The sequence below is a fragment of the Ursus americanus genome, chromosome X (assembly GCF_024610735.1).
Source record: "Ursus americanus isolate L20-20 chromosome X, mUrsAme1.1.p, whole genome shotgun sequence".
NCBI classification, from domain to species: Eukaryota; Metazoa; Chordata; class Mammalia; order Carnivora; family Ursidae; genus Ursus; species Ursus americanus.
In genome coordinates this window covers 56017970-56045960 of record NC_142164.1, presented here as the reverse complement: position 1 = coordinate 56045960, position 27991 = coordinate 56017970, and the positions used below count along the sequence as shown (strand labels likewise).

At 37.7% G+C, this 27991-nt stretch overlaps 1 protein-coding gene across 5 annotated transcripts in view; it reads right to left on the bottom strand.

Moving 5' to 3' along the window:
• Positions 1–27991, bottom strand: part of RPS6KA6 (ribosomal protein S6 kinase A6) — a 192356-nt gene that overhangs the window by 11136 nt on the left and 153229 nt on the right. For all 5 annotated transcript variants that reach the window (XM_045805163.2, XM_087860312.1, XM_087860313.1 and 2 more), the window contains 2 exons: positions 12704–12780; positions 10814–10931 (listed from right to left, as the gene is read on the bottom strand). In XM_045805163.2, coding sequence (XP_045661119.1) covers positions 10814–10931; positions 12704–12780 — 195 coding nt within the window. The remainder of the gene's footprint in view (positions 1–10813; positions 10932–12703; positions 12781–27991) is intronic.

The window sequence follows — 27991 nt, the reverse complement described above, 5'->3', positions numbered from 1 at the left end:
AGCATCCAAATCTGCAAGGAAGAAGTCAAACTTCCACTAATTGCTGATGACATGACACTATATATAGAAAAAAAAAGATACTATATATAGAAAACCTAAAAGATGTTACCAAAAAATGCTAGAACTGACAAATTCAGTGTAGTCACAGTATACAAATCAATAGACAGAAAACTGTTGCATTTCTATACACCAATAATGAAGCAACAGAAGTAGAAATCAAGGAATTGACTCCATTTACAATTGCACCAAAAAGCCATAAGATACCCAGGAATAAACCTAACCAAAGAAGTGAAAGACCTGTACTCTGAAAACTATGAAACACTGATTAAAGAAATTGAAGATGACACAACGAAATGGAAAAAAAAAAAACATTCCTTGCTTGTGAATTGGAAGGACAAATATTGTTAAAATGTCCATACTACACAAAGCAATCTACACATCCTGTAAAATACCTATCAAAATACCACCAGCATTTTTCATAGAGCTAGAAGAAACAATCCCAAAATTTGTGTGGAACCACAAAAGACCCTGAATAGCCAAAGTAACCTTGAAGAAGTCAAGCAAAGCTGGAGGCATAACAATTGTGGACTTCCAGCTATATTACAAAGCTGCAGTAATCAAGACAGTATGGTACTGGCACAAAAACAGACACATAGATCAATGGAACAGAGTAGAAAACCCAGAAATGAACCCACAACTATATGGAAAAAAGGCAGTCTCTTCAACAAATGGTGTTGGAAAAACTGGACAGCAAAATGCAAAAGAAGGAAACTGGAGCACTTTCTTATTCCATACACAAAAATAAATTCAAAATGGATGAAAGACCTAAATGTGAGGCAGGAAACCATCAAAATCCTAGAGAGGAGCACAGGCAGTAACCTCTTTGACATCAGCCACAGCTACTTCTTACTAGATATGTTTCCCAAGGCAAGAGAAACAAAAACAAAAATAAATTATTGGGACTTCATCAAAATAAAAAGCTTCTGCACAGTGAAGTAAACGATCAACATAACTAAAAGGCATCCCATGGGGTGGGAGAAGATATTTGCCAATGACATGCCTGGTAAAGGGTAGTATCCAAAATATAAAAAGCACTTATAAAAACTCAAAAGCCAAGAAACAATCCAATTAAAAAAAAATAGGCCAAAGACAGCAATAGACATTTTTTCCAAAGAAGACATCCAGATGACAACAACACACAGGAAAAGATGCTCAACATCACTGATTATCAGGAAAATACAAATAAAAACTACAATGAGATATCACCTCACACCAGTCAGAGTGGCTAAAATCACAACGCAAGAAACACCAGGTATTAGGATGTGGAGAAAGGGGAACTCTCTTACACTGCTGAGAATGTAATATAACATTAAGCCTGAAACTGTGGTGCCTAGAGTCTTGTTTTACTGTTTGTTTTGTTTTTTGTTGTTGTTGTTGTTGCGGTTCTTTACTTTTTTAATGTTTTTTTATTATATTATGTTAGTCACCATACAGTACATCCCTGGTTTCTGATGTAAAGTTCGATGATTCATTAGTTGCGTATAACACCCAGTGCACCATGCAATACGTGCCCTCCTTACTACCCATCACCAGTCTATCCCATTCTTGCACCCCTCCCCTCTAAAGCCCTCAGTTTGTTTCTCAGAGTCCATAGTCGCTCATGCTTCATTCCCCCTTTTCTTTATCCCTTTCTTCCTCTACCGATCTTCCTAGTTCTTATGTTCCATAGATGAGAGAAATCATATGATAATTGTCTTTCTCTGCTTGACTTATTTCACTTAGCATTATCTCCTCCAGTGCCATCCATGTTGCAGCAAATGTTGAGAAATCATTCTTTCTGATAGCTGAGTAATATTCTATTGTATATATGGACCACTACTTCTTTTTTTTTTAAGATTTTATTTTTATTTTTTTGAAGAGTTAGAGACAGCCCAGATAGAGAGGGAACACAAGCAGGGGGAGTGGGACAGGAAGAAGCAGGCTCCTAGCGGAGGAGCCTGATGTGGGGCTCAATCCCATAATGCCGGGATCACGCCCTGAGCCGAAGGCAGACGCTTAACGACTGCGCTACCCAGGCACCCCTGGACCACTTCTTAATCCAGTCATCTGTTAAAGGGCATCTCGACTCCTTCCACGATTTAGCTATTGTGGACAATGCTTCTATGAACATTGGGGTGCATATGGCCCTTCTCTTTACTATGTCTGTATCTTTGGGGCAAATACCCAGTAGTGCAATGGCTGGGTCATAGGGTAGCTCAATTTTTAACTTTTTAAGGCACCTCCACACTGTTTTCCAGAGTGGCTGTACCAACTTGCATTCTCACCAACAATGTAGGAGGGATCCCCTTTCTCCACATCCTCTCCAGCAATTGTTGTTCTTGCCTTGTCAATTTTTGCCATTCTAACTGGCATAAGGTGGTATCTTAGTGCGGTTTTGATTTAAATTTCCCTGATGGCTAATGATTTTGAACATTTTTTCATGTGTCTGTTAGCCATTTGTATGTCATCATTGGAAAAGTATCAATTCATATCTTCTGCCCATTTCATGATTTGTTTATTTGTTTCTCGTGTATTGAGTTTGAGAAGTTCTTTGTAGATCTTGGATACCAGTCTTTTATCTGTAGTATCATTTGCAAATATCTTCTCCCATTCCGTGGGCTGCCTCTTAGTTTGTTTGACTGTTTCCTTGACTGTGCAGAAGCTTTTTATCTTGATGAAGTCACACAAGTTCAATTTATCTTTTGTTTCTCTTGCCTTTGGGATGTGTCATGAAAAAGGATGCTTTGGCCGATGTCGTAGAAGGTGCTGCCTATGTTCTCCTCTTGGATTTTGATGGATTCCTGTCTCACATCGAGGTCTTTCATCCATTTGGAGTTTATCTTTGTGTATGGTGTGAGAGAGTGGTCAAGTTTCATTCTTTTCCATGTAGCTGTCCAATTTTCTTTTTTAAATCAAGGTTGCTTTGGCTATTCAGGGTCTGTTGTGGTTCCACACAAATTTTAGGACTGTTTGTTCTAACTCTGTGAAAATGTGGGTGGTATTTTGATAGGGAATATACTGAATGTGTAGATTGCTTTGGGTAGTATGGATATTTTAACACTATTTGTTCTTCCAATTCATGAGCAAGGAATGGTTTCCATTTCTTTGGGTCATCTTTAATTTCTTTAATCAGTGTTTCATAGTTTTCAGGCCCCTCCCCCAGAAGGCAGGCTGAAAAATCAAGAAGCCCACATCCCTAAGGTCCCTATGAAACAAGAGCACACTGCCTGGGTCATTGTCAATAATTTGGGCTCTGGACAACCCCACAACCTCTCCTCATCAGAATGACGAGAAGGAGAAATCCCCCCCCAGCAAAGACAAGACAATGAGTCTGTGGCCTCTGCCACAGAACTAATGGAAATAGATATAAACAAATTATCAGAAATGGAATTCAGAGTAACAATGGTCAAGATGATGTGTAGACTTGAAAAAAGTATTAACGAAAATGTTAATGAGAATATAGAATCTCTAAGGGTGGAAATGAGAGCGAATCTGGCAGAAATTAAAAATTCTATGAGCCAAATGCAGTCAAAACTAGAGGCTCTGACGGCCAGGGTGATTGAGGCAGAAGAATGTATCAGCAAATTGGAGGATGGGTTAGTAGAAGAGAAAGCTAAAATAGAATCTGGACTCAAAAAAAAAAAAACACGCTCAAGAATGTAGTTTTCAGAGTACAGGTCTTTCACTTCTTGGGTTAGGTTTATTCCTAGGTATCTTATGGCTTTTGGTGCAATTGAAAATGGAATCAATTCCTTGATTTCTACTTCTTTTGCTTCATGATTGGTGTATAGAAATGCAACAGTTTTCTATTGATTTGTATCCTCTGACTATACTAATTTATCAGTTCTAGCAATTTTTTTCTGTCCCCTTTCTCTTATTCTGTGACTTCTATAAAATGAGTGTTTTTATGTTTGATGCAGTCACTGATTTCCCTAAGTCTATTTTTGTGTTCCACAATTCTTTGTTCTCTCTTTTATTCAGCTTCATTATTTTCCATTACTTTATCTTCTGTATCACTTTTTGTTCCTCTGCCTCTTCCTTCCTTGTGTTCATTGCATCCAGTCTGTTTCAGATATCATTTATTGCATTTTTCATTTCTTTTTCTATCTCTTTTATCTCTGTGGTAAGGGTCTCCCTGAAGTCTTATATTCTTTTCTGAAACCCAGCACTTATCCCTATGATCGTTGCTTTAAATTTTCCATTAGGTGTATTACTTATATCTGTTTTGCTTTGATATTTGGCTGTGACATTATTTTGTTTCATTTGAGATGAATTCCTCTGTCTTGGCATTTTGTCTAAGTCTGTCTTCTTCTCCGTGTTAGAAGAGCCTGTTATCTGTACTGCTCCTGAGAGTAGCTTTATATGGAAGAGATCATATAGTGTCCAGGGTCTGGTGATTCAGGGAGGGTCTCTAGTGTGCTTTGCAGGCACTCAGCTGCTGTGTTCTGGATGCTTTATCCTTCAGGCCAGTCATTTGAAGAGTCTCTCCTGTGTGCAGTGGGCAGTGTTTGGTCCTTGGGCGGAGCTGAACTTTACTTAATACAGCATTTATAGAAGAAATTTTACCCTGATAAAATGGTTAGATGGTGGAGGAGTAGGGGGCCCCTTTTTCAGCTGGTCCCCTGAGTCGAGTTGGATAGGTACCAGACTAGCCTGAACATCAATAGAATCAGCCTGAGACACAGGAAGATACATCTGGATCTTTACAAATGAACATCTCCAGCGCTGAGTATTGAGGTACGAAGGGGGGAGCTGTGAAACCACGCACAGATGTCGGAAGATAAACGGAAGGGGGAGGGAGCCCCGCGTTCGGGCACCGGGAAGTGGTAGCCACCTGCTCGGGGGAGCGGGCGGACTCGTGGACCGGCACAAGCAAGAGAGCAGACTGAGACCGTGAGTCAGGGAACATGCGCGACCAGACTGAAAACCGGACCTCCCGTGTGCCCAATGGAACCACACTGAGACCGGGAGCTCCGGGAGCGCTTGGGGGGAGGCTGGCGGCTGGGGGTGTTAGAAACACAAAAGACAGAGACGCGCCGGCCCTGGAAGTGAGGGCTGGGATGCCGGGTGTGGGGCGCACATCCCGGGATGCTGCAGGGTTGAGCAGCACCAACAGAAACAGAGTTAAAGTGGCCAGAAGAGCTCAGTGGAGATCGGACTGCAATATCTCTGTTCTGACACAGAGGCTGGGATTCGGCCACTGCTGCTCTCACTCTAAGAAGAGACACTGAAAATCGTCAGGGAAAGCCACTAGAGAACAAAAGCCTGGAAATACCGGCTCACTGTGTGCCCATCCACATCCCCCCTCGCAGGGGACACGGAGACTCTACCCAAACAGGGTTGCCTGAGTATCGGTGCGGCAGGCCCCTTCCCCAGAAGGCAGGCTGAAAAATCAAGAAGCCCACATCCCTAAGGTCCCTATGAAACAAGAGCACACTGCCTGGGTCATTGTCAATAATTTGGGCTCTGGACAACCCCACAACCTCTCCTCATCAGAATGACGAGAAGGAGAAATCCCCCCCCCAGCAAAGACAAGACAATGAGTCTGTGGCCTCTGCCACAGAACTAATGGAAATGGATATAAACAAATTATCAGAAATGGAATTCAGAGTAACAATGGTCAAGATAATGTGTAGACTTGAAAAAAGTGTTAATGAAAATGTTAATGAGAATAAAGAATCTCTAAGGGTGGAAATGAGAGCGAATCTGGCAGAAATTAAAAATTCTATGAGCCAAATGCAGTCAAAACTAGAGGCTCTGACGGCCAAGTTGAGTGAGGCAGAAGAATGTATCAGTGAATTGGAGGACGGGTTAGTAGAAGAAAAACCTAAAATAGAATCTGGACTCAAAAAATCCACGCTAAGGAATGTAGGTTACGGGAGATTACGGACTCAATGAAACGTTCCAATGTCAGAATCATCGGCATCCCCGAGGGGGTGGAGAAAAACAGAGGTCTAGAAGAGATATTTGAACAAACTGTAGCTGAAAACTTCCCTAATCGAGCAAGGGAAACAAACATTCGTGTCCAAGAGGCAGAAAGGACCCCTCTCAAGCTCAACCACAACAAACCTACACCACATCACGTCATAGTGCATTTTGCAAATATTAGATCCAAGGATAAAGTATTGAACGAGGCCAGGGCAAAGATATTTCTCACGTACCAAGGCAAAGGTATCAGAATTACGTCAGACCTGTGTACACAGACCTGGAATGAGAGAAAGGGTTGGGGGGGCATTTTTAAAACTCTTTCAGAGAAAAACATGCAGACAAGGATCCTTTATCCAGCAAGGCTACCATTCATAATTGATGGAGAAATAAAGACCTTCCAGAATCGCCAGTCATTGACCAATTTCGTAACCATGAACCCAGCCCTACAGGAGATATTAAGGGGGTTCTATAAAAGTGTCCCAAGAGTGATACAGAATGGAAAGTCACAATCTATAGAAACAAAGACTTTACTGGCAACATGGCATCATAAAAATCATATCTCTCAGTAATCAGTCTCAATCTAAATGCTCCCATAAAACGCCACAGGGTTCTAGATTGGATAAAAAGACATGAGCCATCCATTTGCTGTCTACAAGATACTCAATTTGAACCTAAAGATACATTCACACTGAAAGTAAAGGGATGGAATACCATCTTTCATGCCAATGGACCTCAAAAAAAAGCTATAGCAATTCTCATATCAGACAGATTGGATTTTAAAGTAAAGACTACAGTTAGAGACACAGAAGGGCACTAGATTATTCTTAAAAGATGTATCCAACAAGTGGATATGACAATTATAAATATATATGCCCCAACAGGGGAGCAGGAAGATACACAAACCAACTCTTAACCACAATAAAGAGACATATAAATAAAAATACTCTAATAGTAGGAGACCTCAACACTCCACTATCAGCAATACACAGATCACCTAATCAAGAAATCAGCAAAGAAACAAGAGCTTTGAATGCCATACTCGACGAGTTGGACCTCATAGATATATATATATATGTAGAACACTACACCCCAGAACCCAAGAATACTCATTCTCTTCTAATGCCCATGGAACATTCTCAAGGATAGACCATGTTCTGGGTCACAAAACAGGTCTCAACCGATACCAAAAGACTGAAATTATTCCCTGCATATTATCAGACCACAACACTCTGAAATTGGAACTCAACCACAAGGAAAAATCTGGAAGAAACTCAAACACTTGGAGACTAAGAACCATCCTGCTCAGGAATGACTCGATAAACCAGGAAATCAAAAATCAATTTAAATAATTTATGGAGACCAATGAGAATGAAAACACAATGGTCCAAAACCTATGGGATACTGCAAAGGCAGTCCTAAGGGGGAAATACATAGCCATCCAAGCCTCACTCAAAAGAATAGAAAAATCTAAAATGCAGTTTTTATATTCTCACCTCAGGAAGCTGGAACAGCAACAGAGGGACAGGCCTATACAAAGCACGAGGAAGCAGTTGACCATGATTAGAGCAGAAATCAATGAATTAGAAACCAGGAGTACAGTAGAGCAGATCAACAGAACCAGAAACTGGTTCTTTGAGAGAATCAATAAGATAGACAGACCACTGGCAAGACTTATCCAAAAGAATAGAGAAAGGACCCAAATTAATAAAATTATGAATGAAAAAGGAGAGGTCACAACCAACACAAATGAAATTGGAAGGATTATTAGAAACTTTTATCAACAGCTATATGCCAATAAATTAAGCAATCTGGAAGAGATGGAGGCCTTCCTGGAAATGTGTAATCTACCACGGCTGAATCAGGAAGAAATTTATTTTTTAAACAGGCCAATTAATTATGAAGAGATTGAGTCAGTGATAAACAACCTTCCAAATAACAAAACTCCAGGCCCGGAAGGTTTTCCTGGGAATTCTACCAAACATTCAAAGAAGAAATAATACCTATTCTCCTAAAGCTATTTCAAAAAATAGAAACAGAAGGAAAGCTACCAAACTCATTCTATAAGGCCAATATTACCTTGATCCCCAAACCAGGCAAAGACCCCATCAAAAAGGAGAATTACAGACCAATTTCCCTAATGAATATGGACGCCAAAATCCTCAACAAGATCCTGGCTAATAGAATGCAACAGTACATTAAAAGGATTATCCATCATGACCAAGTGGGATTCATCCCTGGGATGCAAGCGTGGTTCAACATTCACAAATCAATCAGCGTGATACATCATATCAACAAGAAAAGACTCAGGAACCATATGATCCTCTCAATTGATGCAGAAAAAGCATTTGACAAAATACAGCATCCTTTCCTGATTAAAACCCTTCAGAGTGTAGGGATAGAGGGTACATTCCTCAATCTCATAAAAACCATCTATGAAAAGCCTACAGCAAATATCATTCTCAATGGGGAAAAGCTGGAAGCCTTTCCTTAAGATCAGGAACACGACAAGGATGCCCACTCTCCCCACTATAATTCGACATAGTACTAGACGTCCTTGCAACAGCAATCAGACATCAAAAAGGGACAAAAGGTATCCAAATCAGCAAAGAAGAAGTCAAAATGTCTCTCTTCGTAGATGACATGATACTCTATATGGAAAACCCAGAAGAATCCACGCCCAGACTATTAGAAGTTATAGAGCAATTCAGAAATGTGGCGGGATACAAAATCAATGCTTAGAATCAGTTGCATTTCTATACACGAATAATGAGACTGAAGAAAGAGAAATTAGGGAATTCATTCCATTTACAATAGCACCAAAAACCATATGTTACCTTGGAATTAACTTAACCAGAGACGTAAAGGACCTATATTCTAGAAACTATAAATCACTCTTGAAAGACATTGAGGAAGACACAAAGAGATGGAAACATATTCCATGCTCATGGATCAGAAGAATTAACATAGTTAAAACGTCCATGCTACCCAGGGCAATCTACACTTTCAATGCTATCCCGATCAAAATACCTATGACATTTTTCAAAGAGCTGGAACAAATAGTCCTTAAATTTGTATGGAACCAGAAAAGGCCCTGAATCACCAAGGAACTGTTGAAAAGGAAAAACAAAGCTGGAGGCATCACAATGCCTGATTTTGAGCTGTACTACAAAGCTGTGATCACAAAGACAGCATGGTACTGGCACAAAAACAGACACATAGACCAATGGAACAGAATAGAGAGCCCAGAAATGGACCCTCGGCTCTTTGGGCAACTAATCTTTGATAAAGCAGGAGAAAACATCCAGTGGAAAAAAGACAGTCTCGTCAATAAATGGTGCTGGGAAAATTGGACAGCTACATGCAAAAGAATGAAACTTGACCACTCTCTCACACCATATACAAAAATAAACTCCAAATGGATGAAAGACCTCGATGTGAGACAGGAATCCATCAAAATCCTAGAGGAGAGGCAACCTCTACGACATCGGCCAAGGCAACCTTCCAATCAGGTGTTTTTTCTACTATACCACACAGTACACTTGTGTCATGGCTAAGATCCAAACATAATCCCTTCTGTGTTTCTCTAATGTTTAAAAGGGAATTACAACCAAGTCCCTGATTTATCTACTCTATAATAATTAGGATATGAGATTTGCTCCATAATCTACTCTACAGATAAGCTAATATTCTTGAGACAGTTATGTTTTATAATTAGCAGATATTAAATATAAGCAATTCCTTTTCTCTTAAATTGTTTTCTACTTCAAACTGCAGCTTAAAAGCTTCAGGACCCTATAAGCCACATGCTGACAACCTTTGGATTTTTGTTTTAAAACTCAAAATTTTTGAATTATAAATGTTAAGTGTTCATTGTCAAGATTTAAGCAATATTGTGTTTTTTTCCCCTAAATTAAATAAGGCCAGTTATACTGAAACTGTACTGCCTACTATATGGCAGCCACTAGCCATATGTGGCTATTAAGCCTTTTAAAATGTGGGTAGTCCAACTTGTGGTGAGTATAGCATAACGTATAAACTTGTTGAGTCACTATGCTGTATACCTGAAACTAACTAACACTGTGTGTCAACTATACACAAATAAAAATTTAATGAGAAAGAAAAATAATTTTTTAAAAATGTTGGTAGTCCAAATTTATATGGGCTCTAAGTATAAACTACACACCAGGTTCTCAAGACTTAGTATAAAAAAAAGAATGCAAAATATCTTACTAATTTTTCATACTGGTTAGATATTGAAATGATATATTGTGGATATACCAGGTTAAATAAAACATTCTAAAATTAATTTTTGCTTTTTATTGTGGCTACTAGAAAATTTAAAATTACATATGTGGCTTACATTATATTTCTATTGGACAGCTCTAAGTTATCAATAATAAATATCTAGGTGTTACTGATAAAAAGTTTGTATATTCTCAAAGAATAAGTTAACATTAAAAACTGCCTGCATAATCACTAGTCAATGTCTGTGCTAAAGAAGGAATGATGTGTAAAAATACACTAAATGCAGAAATCAGCTCTAGTTGGCTTTAAATATGTATTTTTCTCCAGTAGATTTCTATTTTTAGCTTCAGTTAGTACTGAAAATAGTTTATATTCCTTGAACACATATGAACTGATATGAGAGAAATATCACCCAGATGCATGGCAGAAAAAAAGTCAGCTTTCATCCTGTTCAATCCACATATAAATGTGAGATGACTTAAAAACAAATACTGATATGTAACACCATCAGATACTCTGCAAACACAGGCTAGGCTATAACTTAAAGATCTCAGCAAATTAACATGAATGCAACAAAACCAAAGATATTTATGATTTATACCTTTGCTCCATCTGAAATATTGTCCCAGTTTCCACCACTCAATGAGAACTTGCCATTGCCTATACGTAGCAGTATCTCTTCAGGAGTATCATTGGGGCCATTAGCAAATGGAGTGTAGCTATTAATGAAATAGATTTTAATAGACATTAGGAACTAACATACAAATTAAATCAAATTGAAAGTGAAGAGTATAAGACAACACACAAATATTTACTATAGCAAATTACGAGTATTATCTAATATTTTCCCTCACTCTTCATATCAAATTTTATATTTCAATGAACTTAATCCTAAAGAATTATTTAATAGAAAGTCTTGCCTACATCAATATTTTTTCCTTTGATCAGTTAATCAATGTAAAATAAAATAAAGGTGGCATTTCGTGTAAAGCTATAGGCTTAAAATTGGACCAGAATAAAACATGCAAATTTTGTATTCTCCCAGGCATAAATTAGCAAACCAAATATACCTACTATGTAGAAATTGTCAATTTTATATATTTAGAATGTATTTATTGATTAGTTCAAATTTACTCATTAGCATTTTATCAGTATTATCCATGCGAACAGGTTAACAATATTTTAATTAATGTCTACAAACAATGGGTTAAATATTTGTATCAGTATAACAAAAAAAATCTATAGTTGAAGACAAATAGATTGTACAAAGTTAAAGTAGTTTAAAAATTAATTATGGAATAATAAAAGTGATCAGTTTTGTATCATTCTAACAGGTAGAACTGAAAATGGTATTCAAATTTGGAAATAGAAAGACTTATGGTTAAGAAGTATGAGGAAGATATCTTAATATGTTAATGCCTTAATTCACTTATGTAACAATTAAGTAGAGATAACACTAAACACCTATACATATACCCACACACAAAATCCTTTTTTAGTAGTCATAAAGTAAATATTTGAAAGCAGCAATCTAGAAATGGTATCCCATGGTTTGAAAACAATAGGGCTAACTGAAATTCATATATAAACTTTAACTACTCAACTGTAGTACTTCCTGTGATCTATAACTAAATATTTTGCATAAGTATATATCTATAAGTATTTGGAATACAGTGACATATGTAATTACCACTAAGTCAATAAATAATTCAGTCACAATATTCATAACATATTTATAACACTCCTGTTATATCAAGAATATTTAAATTATACTAAATGCCTTCTTTAAAAAGTCACACCTAAGTGTATTATAGAATTACATTATAATTCTTCAAATTCTATTCTATGCAATAGACTGCTAAACCTAGCCTTTTTCCTCAGCCATAAATATTTATTCCTAAATAAAAGTGCTACTCATTATAAAGAGTAAAACAGCATTTATATTATTTGTAAATTACCAACATTAACATAATCCAATTATTACATTTTTTTAGTATTTATATTTTCAAGAGAAGGCTGCTGTGTATGTTTCTGTAGTTTAGTATTCTTGCTATTTATATTTTTTAGAAAGCTCAGTCTTACTTAATCTGTTTCACCAGGAGAGCCAGAATTCAAATACTTTAAAAATTAAATCAGTACCAATAAGCTCAATGGGCAAGTACCCATTGAAAGAAGAAATTATTTTATGTTCAAGTAAACATTTTCAAACCTTAATGCACTGAAAGTAAAATATCAAAATAAAAATATGTGCTTTACTTTTAAAAGTTTTAGTTCTAGTTGAAAATTCTTTGAATTTATGTATCTGAATAGTGCCTCATCAAACACCTTACTTTATGTTTTTGCATTTTACAAATAAACAATAGATGATATTTTAAAATGTTGGTAGCATTTTACTTAAGGCTATATTCACTGTCCATTTCTTTACAGATAAAGATATATAGATGAAATTCAAGTTATAGCATGTATTATTTTGAATATATAAGTTTCTTACCCAGCCAGCATTGTGTAAAAAAGAACACCCAGGCTCCAAATATCACAAGCAGCATCATAGCCCTGTTGCATAAGAACCTGAGAAAGAAATACACATTATCTGGTATTACTCAGTATAAACTCAGTTTTATCATCCAAAACACAGTTGTTGTATTTCCAATAATCTCACAACTGTTCACAATGTAAAAGCTTAGATCATTTAAATCTTTTCAATAATAGATTCATGTAATATCAAAGGCAAAGTCTTTTGCAATTAGCAAGCACTGAGTAAATGGCTATTAATAAGGTGACTGAGTAACATGGGTCATTAAAAACAAAAACAAAAACAAAAACTTGAAGATATGATCCCTGATCCCAATGAGTTTTTACTCCTCCTCTTAGAAAAACCACAGACATCAAAATTCAACATTAATATTGTACAGACAGCCTAATATATACTATACACAATACTGTCTTTTCATCCTGACACTGACTCTATAAGGTAGATATTACTATTTCTATTTTGAAGATGAGGAAACTAAGGCAAATATAATTTGCCCAACATCACAAAACTAGTAAGTAGTACAGTAGGCATTCTTACTCTAGAGATTGTTCTTTTAATACCTATGATAACTGCCTCCTTACCAAGCAAAGGATGGTAAGATAATATATGCTCTCAAGAAAGCAAGATGAATTTATATTTTACATCCAAGCCTTATATGTTTTGGGAAAAGCAGTATATTTCTGGATCACAAAAACACATTTGATACACTCTGAACGGTTTCATTAATTTTTCATACAATAGTTCAGGTAGCTGTTCTGTGTCTTGGAGCTAGTGATAATAATATCAAATAACATATTTATTATATATTTATGTGAGTTTTCTCTATGAAGTTAGTAGCATCTGTTGAAAAATAAAGAGATGACATGGATTGCAAGACCAAATACTGTAAAAATCTCTATACTACCCAAAGCAATCTACACACTTCATGCAATCACTTGATGCAATCATAACATCACCAGCATTTTTCTCAGAGCTAGAACAAAAAATCCTAAAATTTATATGGAACCAAAAAAGACCCCAAACAGCCAAAGCAATCTTGAAAAAGGAAAGCAAAGCTGGAGGCATCACAACTCCAAAGTTCAAGTTACATTACAAAATCAGAATGATCAACATAACATGATAGCAGCATAAAAATAGACACATAGTTCAACAGAACAGAATAGAAAACCCAGAAACCCAGAAATCTATGGTCAATTAATCTTTGACAAATAAGGAAAGGATATCCAATGAGAAAAATAGTGTTTTTAACAAATGGTGTTGGGACAACACAACAGGAACATGCAAGAGAGTGAAACTGGACCACTTTCTAACACCGTACATGAAAATACACAAAATGGATTACAGACGAAAAATAGATTAAAAACCTAAATGTGAGATAGGAAATCATAAACATCCTAAAAGAAAACTGAGGCAATAACCTCTTTGACACTGGCCATAAGAACATTTCTCTAGATCTCTAGATGAGATCAGGCACATTCAGGGTGTTATAGCCATAGACATGTAAGTTTTTTCTTTCTTTAAAATTTTGCGATGTAGTTTCTTCTAACAAGTGGACCAAAATACACTCAGGATAGACTGTATTGCTCTGTTCTGTTCACCTGTCTGTATATATTCCTTCTTTACTTTTTCTTTTTTTGTATTTTAATTTTTACAGTTACATTCCATCTTTTCATTGTATTTAATTTATATTTGTACATATATAAGTGTTTTTCTTTCTGTACAATTTTGGGGTCTACTTATCTAGCAAATGGACCAAAATACACACAGGATCCAGTGTATTGCTCTATTCTGTTCATCTGTCTGATTATATTCTCTCTTAAATTTTTTTTTTCGTTTCGGATCTCTTCTGATTTGTTCAGTAAATATTTCTCTGGGGTTGTTATTGCCATTTTAGTATTTTGTTCTCTTTTTCATCTACTCTTCTCTGGAAAGAATGACAAGAAGGAAAAACTCACTGCAAAAAAGAGAACAAGAGGCAGTAATGACTGCCAGGGACCTAATCAGTATGGACACAATTAAGATATCAGAACTAGAGTTCAGAATATCCATTATAAAGATACCACCTGAGCTTGAAAAAAGCATAGAAGACCCTAGAGAATCACTTTCTGGAGAAATGAAAGAACTAAAATCTAATCAAGTTGAAATAAAACAGGATATTAATGAGATGAAATAAAAAATGGAGGCTCTAACTCCTACAATAAACGAGGCAGAAGAGAGAATTAGTGATATAGAAGACAAAATGATGCAGAATAAAGAAGATGAGAAAAAAAGAGATAAACAACTACCGGATCACAAGGGGAAAATTCGAGACATAAGTGATACCAGAAAGTGAAACAACATTATAATAATTGGGATCCCAGAAAAAGAGGAAAGAGGGGCAGAGGTATATTGGAACAAATTATAGCTGAGCACTTCCCTAATCTTGGGAAGGAAATAGGCATCGAATTCCAGGAGGCACAGGGAACCCCCCTCAAAATCAGTAAAAATAGGTCAAGACCCCGACATATAATAGTGAAACATGCAAATCTCAGACACAAAGAGAAAATCCTGAAAGCAGCTCGGGACAAGAGGTCCATAAACTACAAGGATAGAAATATTAGAGTGGTAGCAGACCTATCACAGAGATCTGGCAGGCCAGAAAGGGCTGGCATGATATATTCAGTGTACTAAATGAGAAAAACATGCAGCCCAGAATACATTATCCAGCAAGGCTGTCATTCAGAATGGAAGGAGAGATAAAGAGCTTCCAGGATAAAAAGAAACTAAAAGAATATGTGACCACTAAACCAGCCATGCAAAAAATATTAAGGGGGGGGGTCCTGTAAGTGAAGAGAAAGCTGAAGAATAACATAGACCAGAAAGGAACAGAGACAATATATGGAAACAGGGACTTTACAGGTAATACAGGGGCACTAAACTCATATTTTTCAATAGTTACTCTGAATGTAAATGAGCTAAATGCTCCAATCAAGACACAAGATCTCAGATTGGAAAAAAAGCAAGACCCATCTATATGTTGTCTACAAGAGACTCATTGTAGGTCCAAATATACCTCCAAATTGAAACTGAGGGGGTGGAGAATACTTTATCATGCTAACAGACCTCAAAAGAAAGCTGGGGTAAAAATACTCTTATCAGATGAACTAGATTTTAAACCAAAGACTATAGTAAGAGATGAAGAGGGACACTATATCATACTTAAAGGGTCTTTCAAACAAGAAGACATAACAATTATAAATATTTATGCTCCTAACTTGGGAGCAAACAATTATATAAACAAATCAATAACCAAATTAAAGGAACACATTGATAATAATATAATAATAGTAGGGGACTTTAACACTTCAATCATGGCACTGGAGAGATCATCCAAGCAGAAGATCAACAAGAAAACAAGGCCTTTGAATGACACACTGGACCAGATGGACTCAACAGATGTACACAGACCATTCCATTCTAACATTAACAGAATACACGCATTCTTCTTGAGTGCACATGGAACATTCTCCAGAATAAATCACATAGTGGGTCAAAAATCAGATCTCCACCAATACCAAAAGTTTGAAATTATTCCCTGCATATTTTCAGACCACAATACTTTGATCCTGGAACTCAATCACAAGAGGAAAATTGGAAGGAACACAAAAACATGGAGGTTAAAGAGCATCATACTAAAGAATGAAAGGGTCAGCCAGGAAATTAAAGAAGAATTTTAAAAATTCATGGAAAAATGAAAATGAAAACACAACTATTCATAACATTTGGGATGCAGCAAAGGCCATCCTAAGAGGGAAGTATACAGCAATATAAGACTTTCTCAAGAAAGAAGAAAGGTCTCAAATATACAACCAAAATTTACACCCAAAGGGGAAGGAGAAAGAACAGCAAATAAAGCCTAAATAGAGGAGAAGAAGATAAATAATATAGATGAGAGCAGAATTCAATTAAATAGAAAACAAGAGTAGAACAGATCAATGAAACTAGGAGCTGGTTCTTTGAGAGAATTAATAAGATTGATAACCCCCTGCCTAGATTTATCAAGAAGAAAAGAGAAATGACCCAAGTAAATAAAACCATGAATGAAAGAGGAAGATCACAGACATGACCGAAGAAATACAAACAATTATAAGAACATATTATGGGCAACTATATGCCAACAAATTAGACAATCTGGAAGAAATGGATGCATTCCTAGAAACAGATAAACTACTTGAGACATATAAACTACCAAACTGAAACAGGAAGAAATAGAAAACCTGAACAGACCCACAACCAGGAAAGAAATTGAAGTAGTAATCAAAAATATTGAGATTATTCCCTGCATATTCTCAAACCACAGTGCTTTGAAACTGGAACTCAATAACAAGGAAAAATTTGGAAGAAACTCAAACACTTGGAAACTAAGAACCATCCTGCTTAAGAATGATTGGGTAAACCAGGAAAATAAAGAAGAACTAAAACAATTTATGGAAACCAGTGAGAACAAATATACAACGGTCCAAAACCTATGTGTGACTGCAAAGGCAGTCCTAAGGGGAAACCAGATAGCCGTCCAAGCCTCACTCAAAAGAACAGAACAATCTAAAAAGCAGTCCTTATGTTCTCACCTTAAGAAGCTGGAGATAGAACAGAAGAACAGGCCTAAGCCACGCGTGAAAAGACAATTCATTAAGATTAGAGCAGAGATCAATGAATTAGAAACCAGAACTACAGTAGAGCAGATCAACAAAACTAGAAGCTGGTTATTTGAAAGAATTAATAAGACCAATAAGCCACTGGCCAGACTTAATAAAAAGAACAGAGAAAGGATGCAAATTAATAAAATTATGAATGAAAGGTCATGATCATGACCAACACCAAGGAAATAGAAAGGATCATTAGAAACTATTATCAACAACTATATGCCAATAAAATAAACAACTTGGAAGAAATGGATGCCTTCCTGGAAACCTATAAACTGCGAAGACTGAAAAAGGAATAAATTGGTTATCTAAACAGACCAATTAATCGTGAAGAGATTGAAGAAGTGAACAAAAACATCCCAAAAAACAAGAGTTCAGAGCCTGATGGAATCCCTAGGGAATTCTACCAAACATTCAAAGAAGAAATAATACTATCCTCCTGAAGCTGTTTCAAAAAATAGAAACAGAAGGAAAATTACAAAACTTATTCTATGAGGCTAGTATTACCTTACCCCAAAACCAGGCAAAGACCCCATCAAAAAGAATTACAGACCGATATCCCTGATGAATATGGATGCCAAAATTCTCAACAAGATCCTATCTAATAGGATCCAACAGTACATTAAAAGGATTATCCATCACGACCAAGTGGGATGCATCCCTGGGATGCAAGGGTGGTTCAACATTCGCAAATCGATTAGTGTGACAGATCACATTAATAAGAGAAGAGACAAGAAAGATATGAGCCTTTAAATTGATGCAGAAGAAGCATCTGACAAAATACAGCATCCTTTCCTGATTAAAATCCTTCAGAGTGTAGGGATAGAGGGTACATTCCTCAATTTCATAGAAACCACCTATGAAAAGCCCACAGCGAATAACATTCTCAATGGGGAAAAGCTGAGAACCTTTCCCTTAAGATCAGGAACACCACAAGGATGCCCAAAATCACCACTACTGTTTGACATAGTACTGAAAGTCCTTGCAACAGCAATCAGGCAAGAAATAATAAAAGGTATTCAAATTGGCAAAGAAGAAGTCAAACTCTCTCTCTTCGCAGATGACATGATACTTTATGTGGAAAACCCAAAAGACTCCACCACAAAATTACTAGGACTCATACAACAATTCAGTAATGTGGCAGGATACAAAGTCGATGCTCAGAAATCAGTTGCATTTCTATACACGAACAATGAGACTGAAGAAAGAGAAATTAGGGAATCCATTCCATTTACAATAACATCAAAAGCCATAAAATACCTCAGAACAAACTTAACGAGAGAGGTAAAGGATCTATACTCTAGAAACTACTGAACACTCATGAAAGACATTGAAGAAGACACAAAAAGATGGAAAAATATTCCATGCTCATGGATTGGAAGAATAAACATAGTTAAAATGTCTATGCTACCCAGAGCAATCTACACTTTCAACACTATCTCGATCAAAATATCAATGACATTTTTCAAAGAGCTGGAAACAAACAATCCTAAAATGTGTGTGGAACCAGAAAAGACCCCGAATCACTAAGGAAATGTTGAAAAAGAATAACAAAGCTGAAGGCATCACATTGCCAGATTTCAAGCTATACTACAAAGCTGTGATCACAAAGACAGCATGGTACTAGCAGAAAAACAGACACATAGAACAATGGAACAGAATAGAGATTCCAGAAATGGACCCTCGGCTCTTTGGGCAACTAATCCTTAACAAAGCAGGAAAAAACATCTAGTGGAAAAAAGACAGTCTCTTCAATAAATGGTGCTGGGAAATTGGACAGCTATATACAGAAGAATGAAACTTGACCACTCTCTCACACCATACACAAAGATAAACTCCAAATGGATGAAAGACCTCGATGTGAGACAGGAATCCATCAAAATCGTAGAGGAGGGCATAGGCAGCACCTTCTACGACATCGGCCACAGCAACTTCTTTCATGACATGTCTCCAAAGGCAAGGGAAACAAAAGAAGAAATGAACCTGTGGGACTTCATCAAGATTGAAACCTTCTGCACAGCAAAGGAAACAGTCAACAAAACAAAGAGACAACCCATGGAATGGGAGAAGATATTTGCAAATGACACTACAGATAAAAGGCTGGTATCCAAGATCTATAAAGAACTTCTCAAACTCAACACCCATGAAACAAATAATCATATTAAAAAATGGGCAGAAGATGTGAACAGACACTTTTCCAATGAAGACATACAAATGGCTAACAGACACATGAAAAAATGTTCAACATCGCTAGCCATCAGGGAAATTCAAATCAAAACCACACTGAGATACCACCTTATGCCAGTTAGAATGGCAAAAATTGACAAGGCAAGAAACATCAAATGCTGGAGAGGATTGGGAGAAAAGGGAACCCTCTTACAGTGTTGGTGAGAATGCAAGTTGGTACAGCCACTTTGAGAACAGTGTGGAGGTCCCTTAAAAAGTTAAAAATAGAGCTACCCTATGATCCAGCAACTGCACTATTGGTATTTACCCCAAGGATATGGACGTAGTGAAGAGAAGGGCCATACGCACCCCAATGTTTATAGCAGCATTGTCCACAGTAGCCAAAATGTGGAAGGCGCTGATGTGCCCTTCAACAGACAAATGGGTAAAGAAGATGTGGTCCATGAATACAATATGGAATATTACTCAGCCATCAGAAAGAGTGATGTTACCCAATATTTGCATCATATGGATGGGAATGGAGGAGATTATGCTAAGTGAAATAAGTCAAGCATAGAAAGATAATTATCATATGGTTTCACTCGTTTGTGGAATATAATGAATAGCAGGGACAGTAGGAGAAGGAAGGGAATAACGAAGGGGGGGTAAACAGAAGGGGGAATGAACCATGACAGACTATGGACTCTGGGAAACAAACTGAGGGTTTTAGGGGGGATGGGTGTGGGGGGATGGGCTAGCCCAGTGATGCGTATTAAGAAGGGCACGTATTGCATGGAACATCGGGTGTTATATAGAAACAATGAATCATGGAACACAACATGAAAAACTAATGATGTACTGTAGCTGTTCAATAAAGTCTCATAGGATTTAAAAAAAAGACAAATCTCATGAAAAATTTGAGGAATACACAAAGAAATGGAAAAATTTATCCATGTTAATGGACTGGAAGAAGAAATTTTTAAAATGTATATGGTACCTAGAACAATCTATAAATTCAATGCAATCCATATCAAAACACCATCAACTGTCTTCATAGAGCTGGAACAAATAATCCTAAAATTTGTAGGGAAGCAGAAAACACTCTGAATAGCAAAAAGAATGTTGAAAAAGAAAACCAGAACTGGTGGCATCACAATTCCGGACTTCAAGCTGAATTAGAAAGCCATAATCATCAAGAAAGTATGGTACTGGCACAAAAACAGACACATTGATCAATGGAACAGAATAGAAAACCCAGAAATGGACTCTCAACTCTATGGTCAACTAATAATTGAAAAAGTATGAAAGAACATCCAATACAATAAAGACAGTCTCTTCAACAGATGGTGTTTGGAAAATCAGAGAGCCACAAGCAGAAGAATGAAACTAGACAATTTCCTTATACCACACATAAAAATAGACTCAACAGTGATGAAAATCCTAAATGTGAGTCAGGAGTCCTTCAAAATCGTAGATAAAAACACAGGCAGCCACCGATGTGACCTCGGCCTCAGCAACTTCTTGCTAGACTCGTCTCAAAGGCAAGGGAATCAAAGGCAGAAATGAACTATCAGGACTTCATCAAGATAAAAAGCTTTTGTACAGCAAACAAACCAGTCACCAAAACCAAAAGAGAACACAGTGGGAAAAGGTATTTGCAAATGACATATCAGATAATGGGCTAGTATCCAAAATCTTTAAAGGACTTATCAAACTCAAAGAACAAATAATCCAATCAAGAAATGGGCAGAAGACATGAACAGACATTTCTCCAAAGAAGACATACAAATGGCCAACAGACACATGAAAAAATGTTCCACATCACTTGTCATCAGGGAAATACAAATCAAAACCACAATGAGATACCTCCTCACACCAGTCAGAATGGCTAAAATTAACAAGTCAGGAAATGATAGATGTTGGCGAGGATGCAGAGAAAGGGGAAGGGTCTTCCACTGTTGGTGGGAATGCAAGCTGGTACCCCCACTGTGGAAAACAGTACAGAGGTTTCTCAAAAAGTTGAAAATAGAGCTACTCTACAACCCAGCAATTGCACTACTAGTTATTTACCTCAAAGATACAAATATAGTGACCTGAAGGGCCACCTGTACCCAAAGTTTATAGCAGCAATGTCCACAATAGCCAAATTATGGAAAGAGTCCAGATATCCAGTGACATATGAATGGATAAAGATGTTACACACACACACACACACACACACACACACACACACACACACACAATGGAATACTACTCAGCCATCAAAAAATGAAATCTTCACATTTGCAACGTGGATGGAACTAGAGGGTATTATGCTAAGCAAAATAAGTGAATCAGAGAAAGACAATTATCATATGATATCACTTATATGTGAAATTTAAGAAACAAAACAGAGGATCGTGGGGGAGAGAGGAAAAAATAAAACAAGATGAAATCAGAGAGGGAGAAAAAGCATAAGAGACTCTTAAATAGGAAACAAACTAAGTGTAGCTTGTGGGGAGTGGTGTGGAGGAAGGGGTGTGGAGGGATGCGTAACTTGGTGATGGACGTTAAGGGGGGCACCTGATATAATGATCAGTTGGTATTATACAAGACAGATGAATCACTGAACTCTATCTCTGAAACCAATAACACGTTATATGTTAATTATTTGACTTTAAATTCAAAACATTAAAAAAATGAACTTTTCTCTACACATGTCTCTGGAAGCAAGGGAAGCAAAAGCAAAAATAAACTATTGGGACTAGATCAAAATAAAAACCTGCACAGCAAAGGACACAATCAACAAAACTAAAAGGCAACATCCTGAATGAGAGAAGATATTTGTAAATGGCATATGCAATAAAGGATTAGTACCCAAAACATGTAAAGAACTTATAGAACTCAACACCCAAAAAACAAATAATCTAATTTAAAAATGGGTAGAAGCCATGAATATACATTTTTCCAAAGAAGACACAGATGGCTAATAGACACATTAAAAGATGCTCAACATCACTGATGATCAGGGAAATACAAATCAAAACTACAATGAGATATCACCTTATACCTGTCAGAATAGCTAAAATCAAAAATACAAAAAATAACAGGTGTTTGTGAATGTGTAGATAGGGGAACCCTCTTGCACTGTTGGTGGGAATGTGAACTGGTATAGCCACTCTGGAAACAGTTTGGAGATTCCTCAGAAAGTTAAAAATAGAACTACACTGTGATCCAGCAATTGCAATACTAGGTATTTACACAAAGGACACAAAAATACTAATTCAAAGGAATAGATGCACCCCAATGTTTACAGCACTAATATCTCCAACAGTCAAATTATGGAAATAGTCCACGTGCCCATCAACTGATGAACAGATAAAGAAGCTATATAGAGGCACGGTGGAATATTACTCAGCCATAAAAAACAATGAAATCTTGCCATTTGCAATGACATGGATAGAACTAGAGAGTATTATACTAAGCAAAATACATCAGTCAGAGACAGATGAATAGCATGTGATTTCACACATATGTGACATTTACAAAACAAAACAGAGGAGCAAAGGGGAAAAAAGGAGACAGAAAGGCAAAGCAAGGCAGACCCTTAAGTACAGAGAATAAACTGATGGTTACCAGAGGGAAGGTGCATGGCAGGATGGGTTAAATAGCTGATGGGGATTAAAGAGCACACTTGTGATGAGCTATGGGTGTTATATGGAAATGCTGAATCATTATATTGTACACCTGAAATTAATATTACACTGTATGTTAACTGGAATTTAAATAAAAACTTAAAAATATAAAAATAAATAAACCCACTTCTAAAGCTTTTAGGTATAAAAGCAAAATATAACTATTATTAATGCACTAACAAGGCAAATTGTATAAGCAGTGGCATGGACATTTTATTTATAAAAAATCTAAAAATATTAGTGTTTGGCTTTGACAATTACCAGACATGAATAACGAGTATCTATCTGATGTAAAATTGAAGATATAGTTTTTTCCTGGTCAAAGTGTACTTAGAAGAACAAACATGCAAACTTGAAAAGCTAATATCAGGGGCGCCTGGGTGGCACAGTCATTAAGCATCTGCCTTCAGCTCAGGGCGTGATCCCAGCGTTCTGGGATCGAGCCCTACATCAGGCTCCTCCGCTAGGAGCCTGCTTCTTCCTCTCCCACTCCCCCTGCTTGTGTTCCCTCTCTTGCTGGCTGTCTCTGTCAAATAAATAAATAAAATATTTTTTAAAAAAGCTAATATCGAAATACCTATATAACTGGCTTAGGTAAATAATAGTAGGGACCACAAAGGCTCTAATAAATGATGAGGTATTGCTAAACAACTCACATCAGACAACTTCCATCCAATTTATTGTAGGTTCCTTTAAGTCAGGATCATTTTTAGACTTCAGTACACATTAAATATTAGTAAAAAATATCATGTGTTTACTTTTATAAAGAATAAAGTATTTCCAGAGATATATTAATTTTTGCAACACATAATAGTAGAAAAGGACATCAATGAATTAAACCTTAGGATGTTGATTGATACATATCAAAAAATGAACAAATAATTCTTCCTTATTAATAAGAGAAAATTGTACTAATTAGAATATCTCTTAGCAAATAAGGACTCTATTTACTATGATGAAATAGTGAATTTATACTTGCATAAATGCTATTATTTATTCAAATATCTGCATGGATTGAATCTTTCTGATTCTAGTTTAAAAGATAATGCATTTCATATACATTATTACTAATTTTTGAAAAGGTCTGAAATTTTAGAAACAAATTGTACCTAAAACCTCTGAATTTCATTCATAAAAATTAGAAATATTAATTTATTACTAGCAGAAGCTTCAGCACTTGATAATAAACCTTTCAAAGTATTCTGAAAATAGAAATACTACCCAAAGATAGTTGAAACACTAGTTATGGAGAAGTATTCTCCAGGTGCCCACCTGAAAACCTTCACTAGTACAGGGAAAGGGGTTAAGATGGTGGAGTATGAAGGGGACCCTATGCTTGTCTCATCTGTCAAACACAGCTAGATAAATATCAAATAATTCTGAACACCCAAGAAATCAATGGGAGGATGGACAGAACAAAGTGCACAACTACAGGGAGAAAAGAGGCCTCATCATGGAAGTAGGAGGTGCAGAGACGTGATTTGGGGGAGAAAAGAATCATAGGTGGTTCAGAATGAAGGAGCTCTGTTGACAGAGAGGAGAGAGAAAGCGTGAGGAGTTCAAAGGGGATTGCACAAGAAAAACATTTCCCCAAAACCACTGACTGGGAAAACAAAAGGGGCTGAGGGGTCCCGTAGGTTTCACTGGGAGAGACAGATCCCACTCCTGGGTGTGCACTGGGGAGAGGTGGCACTGCCACGTAGGGGACAAAAGAGTTGGCAGGCCCCATTGCACTGCCTCACTCATTAGCATAAGAGCAGAGACCGCTGCTGAGGGCAGCTAACCTGGACACCAGCTTTTTGCTGTTCTTTACTATAAACTCCAAAACTCTGTACACTCATGCGACTGCCCTTCTGGGACAAACCAGCACCAGCCAGTGTGGTGAGATCCTTCCCCAGAGGAACAGCATGGGTCCAGGCCATGCTGGGTTCCTAAAATTTGGAGTTTTGAAACCTAGCTGGCATGCCTGAGATAAAACACAGGATCACTGCTCCACCAGGTGGGCAAATGGCTCAGACACAGACAAAGCAAAGGCAAAGATCTGAGGGATTCCTGGGCCCCCCAGGGAGAGATTGTTCACTCTACTGGGTGGGTGAACTAGACAGCTGTGGGTGTGAACTTCCTTCTCCGGGGACAAGAGAACAGTCTGACATCATTTCTCCCCCTGCCCATCAGCACAGATGGAATTCAGTGAGCAGCACAGGTACCATAGTGGAGACTTGAGCTGCTTATACCACGCCCTGTCTTCCTGTGCTCTGAAGATGTTTTTTCACTAGGGCAAGTGTGCCTGAGAGCCACAGCAGCAGTGGGTCCCTCCCCACAAAGACCAGCACAACCCCTTCTCCCCTGCACACACCAAATCAACTAACCATAGAATACTGCAAAACTTCAGCTCTAGTGGAAATAGGATTTGGCTTCTTTTAACATGCAGACAACTACTTAAAACTCGACACACACTGGACAAGGTGCAAATACTCTCCACTGCAGGTAAGGAGAAATTGTGCAGGGGACTGACCTGAGGAAAAGAGCACCCAAAACACAACAGCAGACGGCACAGAGCATACAGCAGAAATACTACCTGAAGCACCAGGCCCCACAGTATGGGACGTCTTCTTAATATAGCCATTACTCTTAGTAGCAGGAAGAATAACAGGCTCTGCTAAGACACAGAAAAGATAAAACACTAGACAAAATGCTAAGATGGAGGAATTCATCCCAAAATAAAGAACAAGGTCATGGCCAGGGAGCTAATTGAAGGAGATAATATTAGTAATATGCCTGAACCAGAATTTAAAACAACAATCATAAGGATACTAGGTGCATTTAAGAAAAGCACAGAATACATCAGGGAGTCACTTGCTGCAGACATAAAAGACCTAAAATCTACTCCGGCCAAAATAAAAAATGCTAGAGCCAAGATGTGAAACTGACTGGATGTAATGACCACAAGCAGGAAGCAAGCAGAAGAACAAATAAGTGATAAAGAAAATAAAGTTGTGGAAAATAAAGCTGAAAAGAAGAGGGAAAGAAAAATATTGGATCACTAATGTACACTTAGGGAACTCAGCAACTATATGAAGCATAGTAACATTCATATCATAGGAGTCCCAGAAGAAGAGGAGAGTGAAAAATGGGTGGAAGGTTTTTTTTTGAGGAAATTATAGCTGAAAACTTCCCTAATCTTGGGAAGGAAACAGACATCCAAATTCAGGAGGCACAGAGAACATCCATCAAAATCAAAAAAGCAAGCTAACACCAAGATAGATCATACTTAAATTTGCAAAATATAGTGATAAAGGTAAAATTCTAAACGGAACAAGAAAAAAACTAGTCCCTAACTTACAAGGAAAGACAAATAGCATCAGATTTCCCCACAGAAACATGGCAGGCCAGAAGAGAGTGGCATGATATAGTCAACTTATTGAATGGGAAAAAAAATGCAGTCAAGAATACTTTATCCAGCAAGGCTGTCATTCAGAATAGGAGATATAAACAGTTTCCCAGATAAAGACTAAAGGAGTTTGTGACCACTAAACCAGCCCTCCAAGAAATATTAAAGGGGACTCTTTGAGTGGGAAAGTAAGACCAAAAGCAACAGACTAGAAAGAACAGAGAACATCTCCAGAAACACCTACATTACAGGTAATACAATGGCATTAAATTTCTATCAATAATCTCTCAATGAAAAAGAAGTAAATTATCTAATCAAAAGTTATAGGGTATCAGATTAGATAAAACAAAACAAAACAAGATCCATCTATTAGCTGCCTAAAAAGAGACTCATTTTAGACCAAAGGACACCTGCAGATTCAAAATGAGGGGATGGAGAACCATTCATCATGGTAATGGATGTCAAAAGAAAGCAACAATAGCCATACTTATATCAGACAAACTAGATTTTAAACCAGAGACTGCAGAGAGGGGGAAAATATGGCAGAGGAGTAGGGGACACTGTTTTCAGCTGGTCCTCTGAATCGAGCTGGATAGGTACCAGACCATTCTGAACACCCATGAAATCAGCCTGAGACAGAGGAAGATACATCTGGATCTCTACAAACGAACATCTCCAGCGCTGACTATTGAGGTACGAAGCGTGGAGCCATGAATCCGTGCACACATATAGGAAGATAAACGGAAGGGGGAGGGAGCCACTGCGCTCGGGCCCCAGGAAGCAGTAGCCACCTGCATTGGGGATTGGGCCGGACTCGCGGACTAGCACCCGTGAGAAAGCAGACAGAGACCCTGAGCCAGGAACACGCATGAACCAGACCGAAAACAGAAGCTCCAGAGTGCACACTCAAACTAGATTGAAACAGGGAGCTGGGGAGCACGTGTGGGAACCGGGGTGGCTAGCGTTGTTAGAAGCACAAAGGACAGAACCGTGCCAGCCCTGGAAGCGAGGGCTGGGAGAGTGGCTGTGCTGCACACATCCTGGGATGCTGCAGGGTTTTTAGAAATGCCCACAGAAACAGAGTTAAAGTGGCCAGGAGAACTCAGTGAAGAGCAGACTGTAATCTCTCTGTTCTGAGACAGATGCTAGGATATGGCCACTGCTGCTCTGACTCTCAGAAGAGCCACAGAAAACCTCCAGGGAAAGCTGCCAGAGAACAAAATCCTGGAAATACCAGCTCACAGTGTGCCCATTCCCATCCCCCCTCACAGGGGATGGGGCAAGTCTACCCAAACAGGGTTGCCTGAATATCAGCACGGCAGGCCCCTCCCCC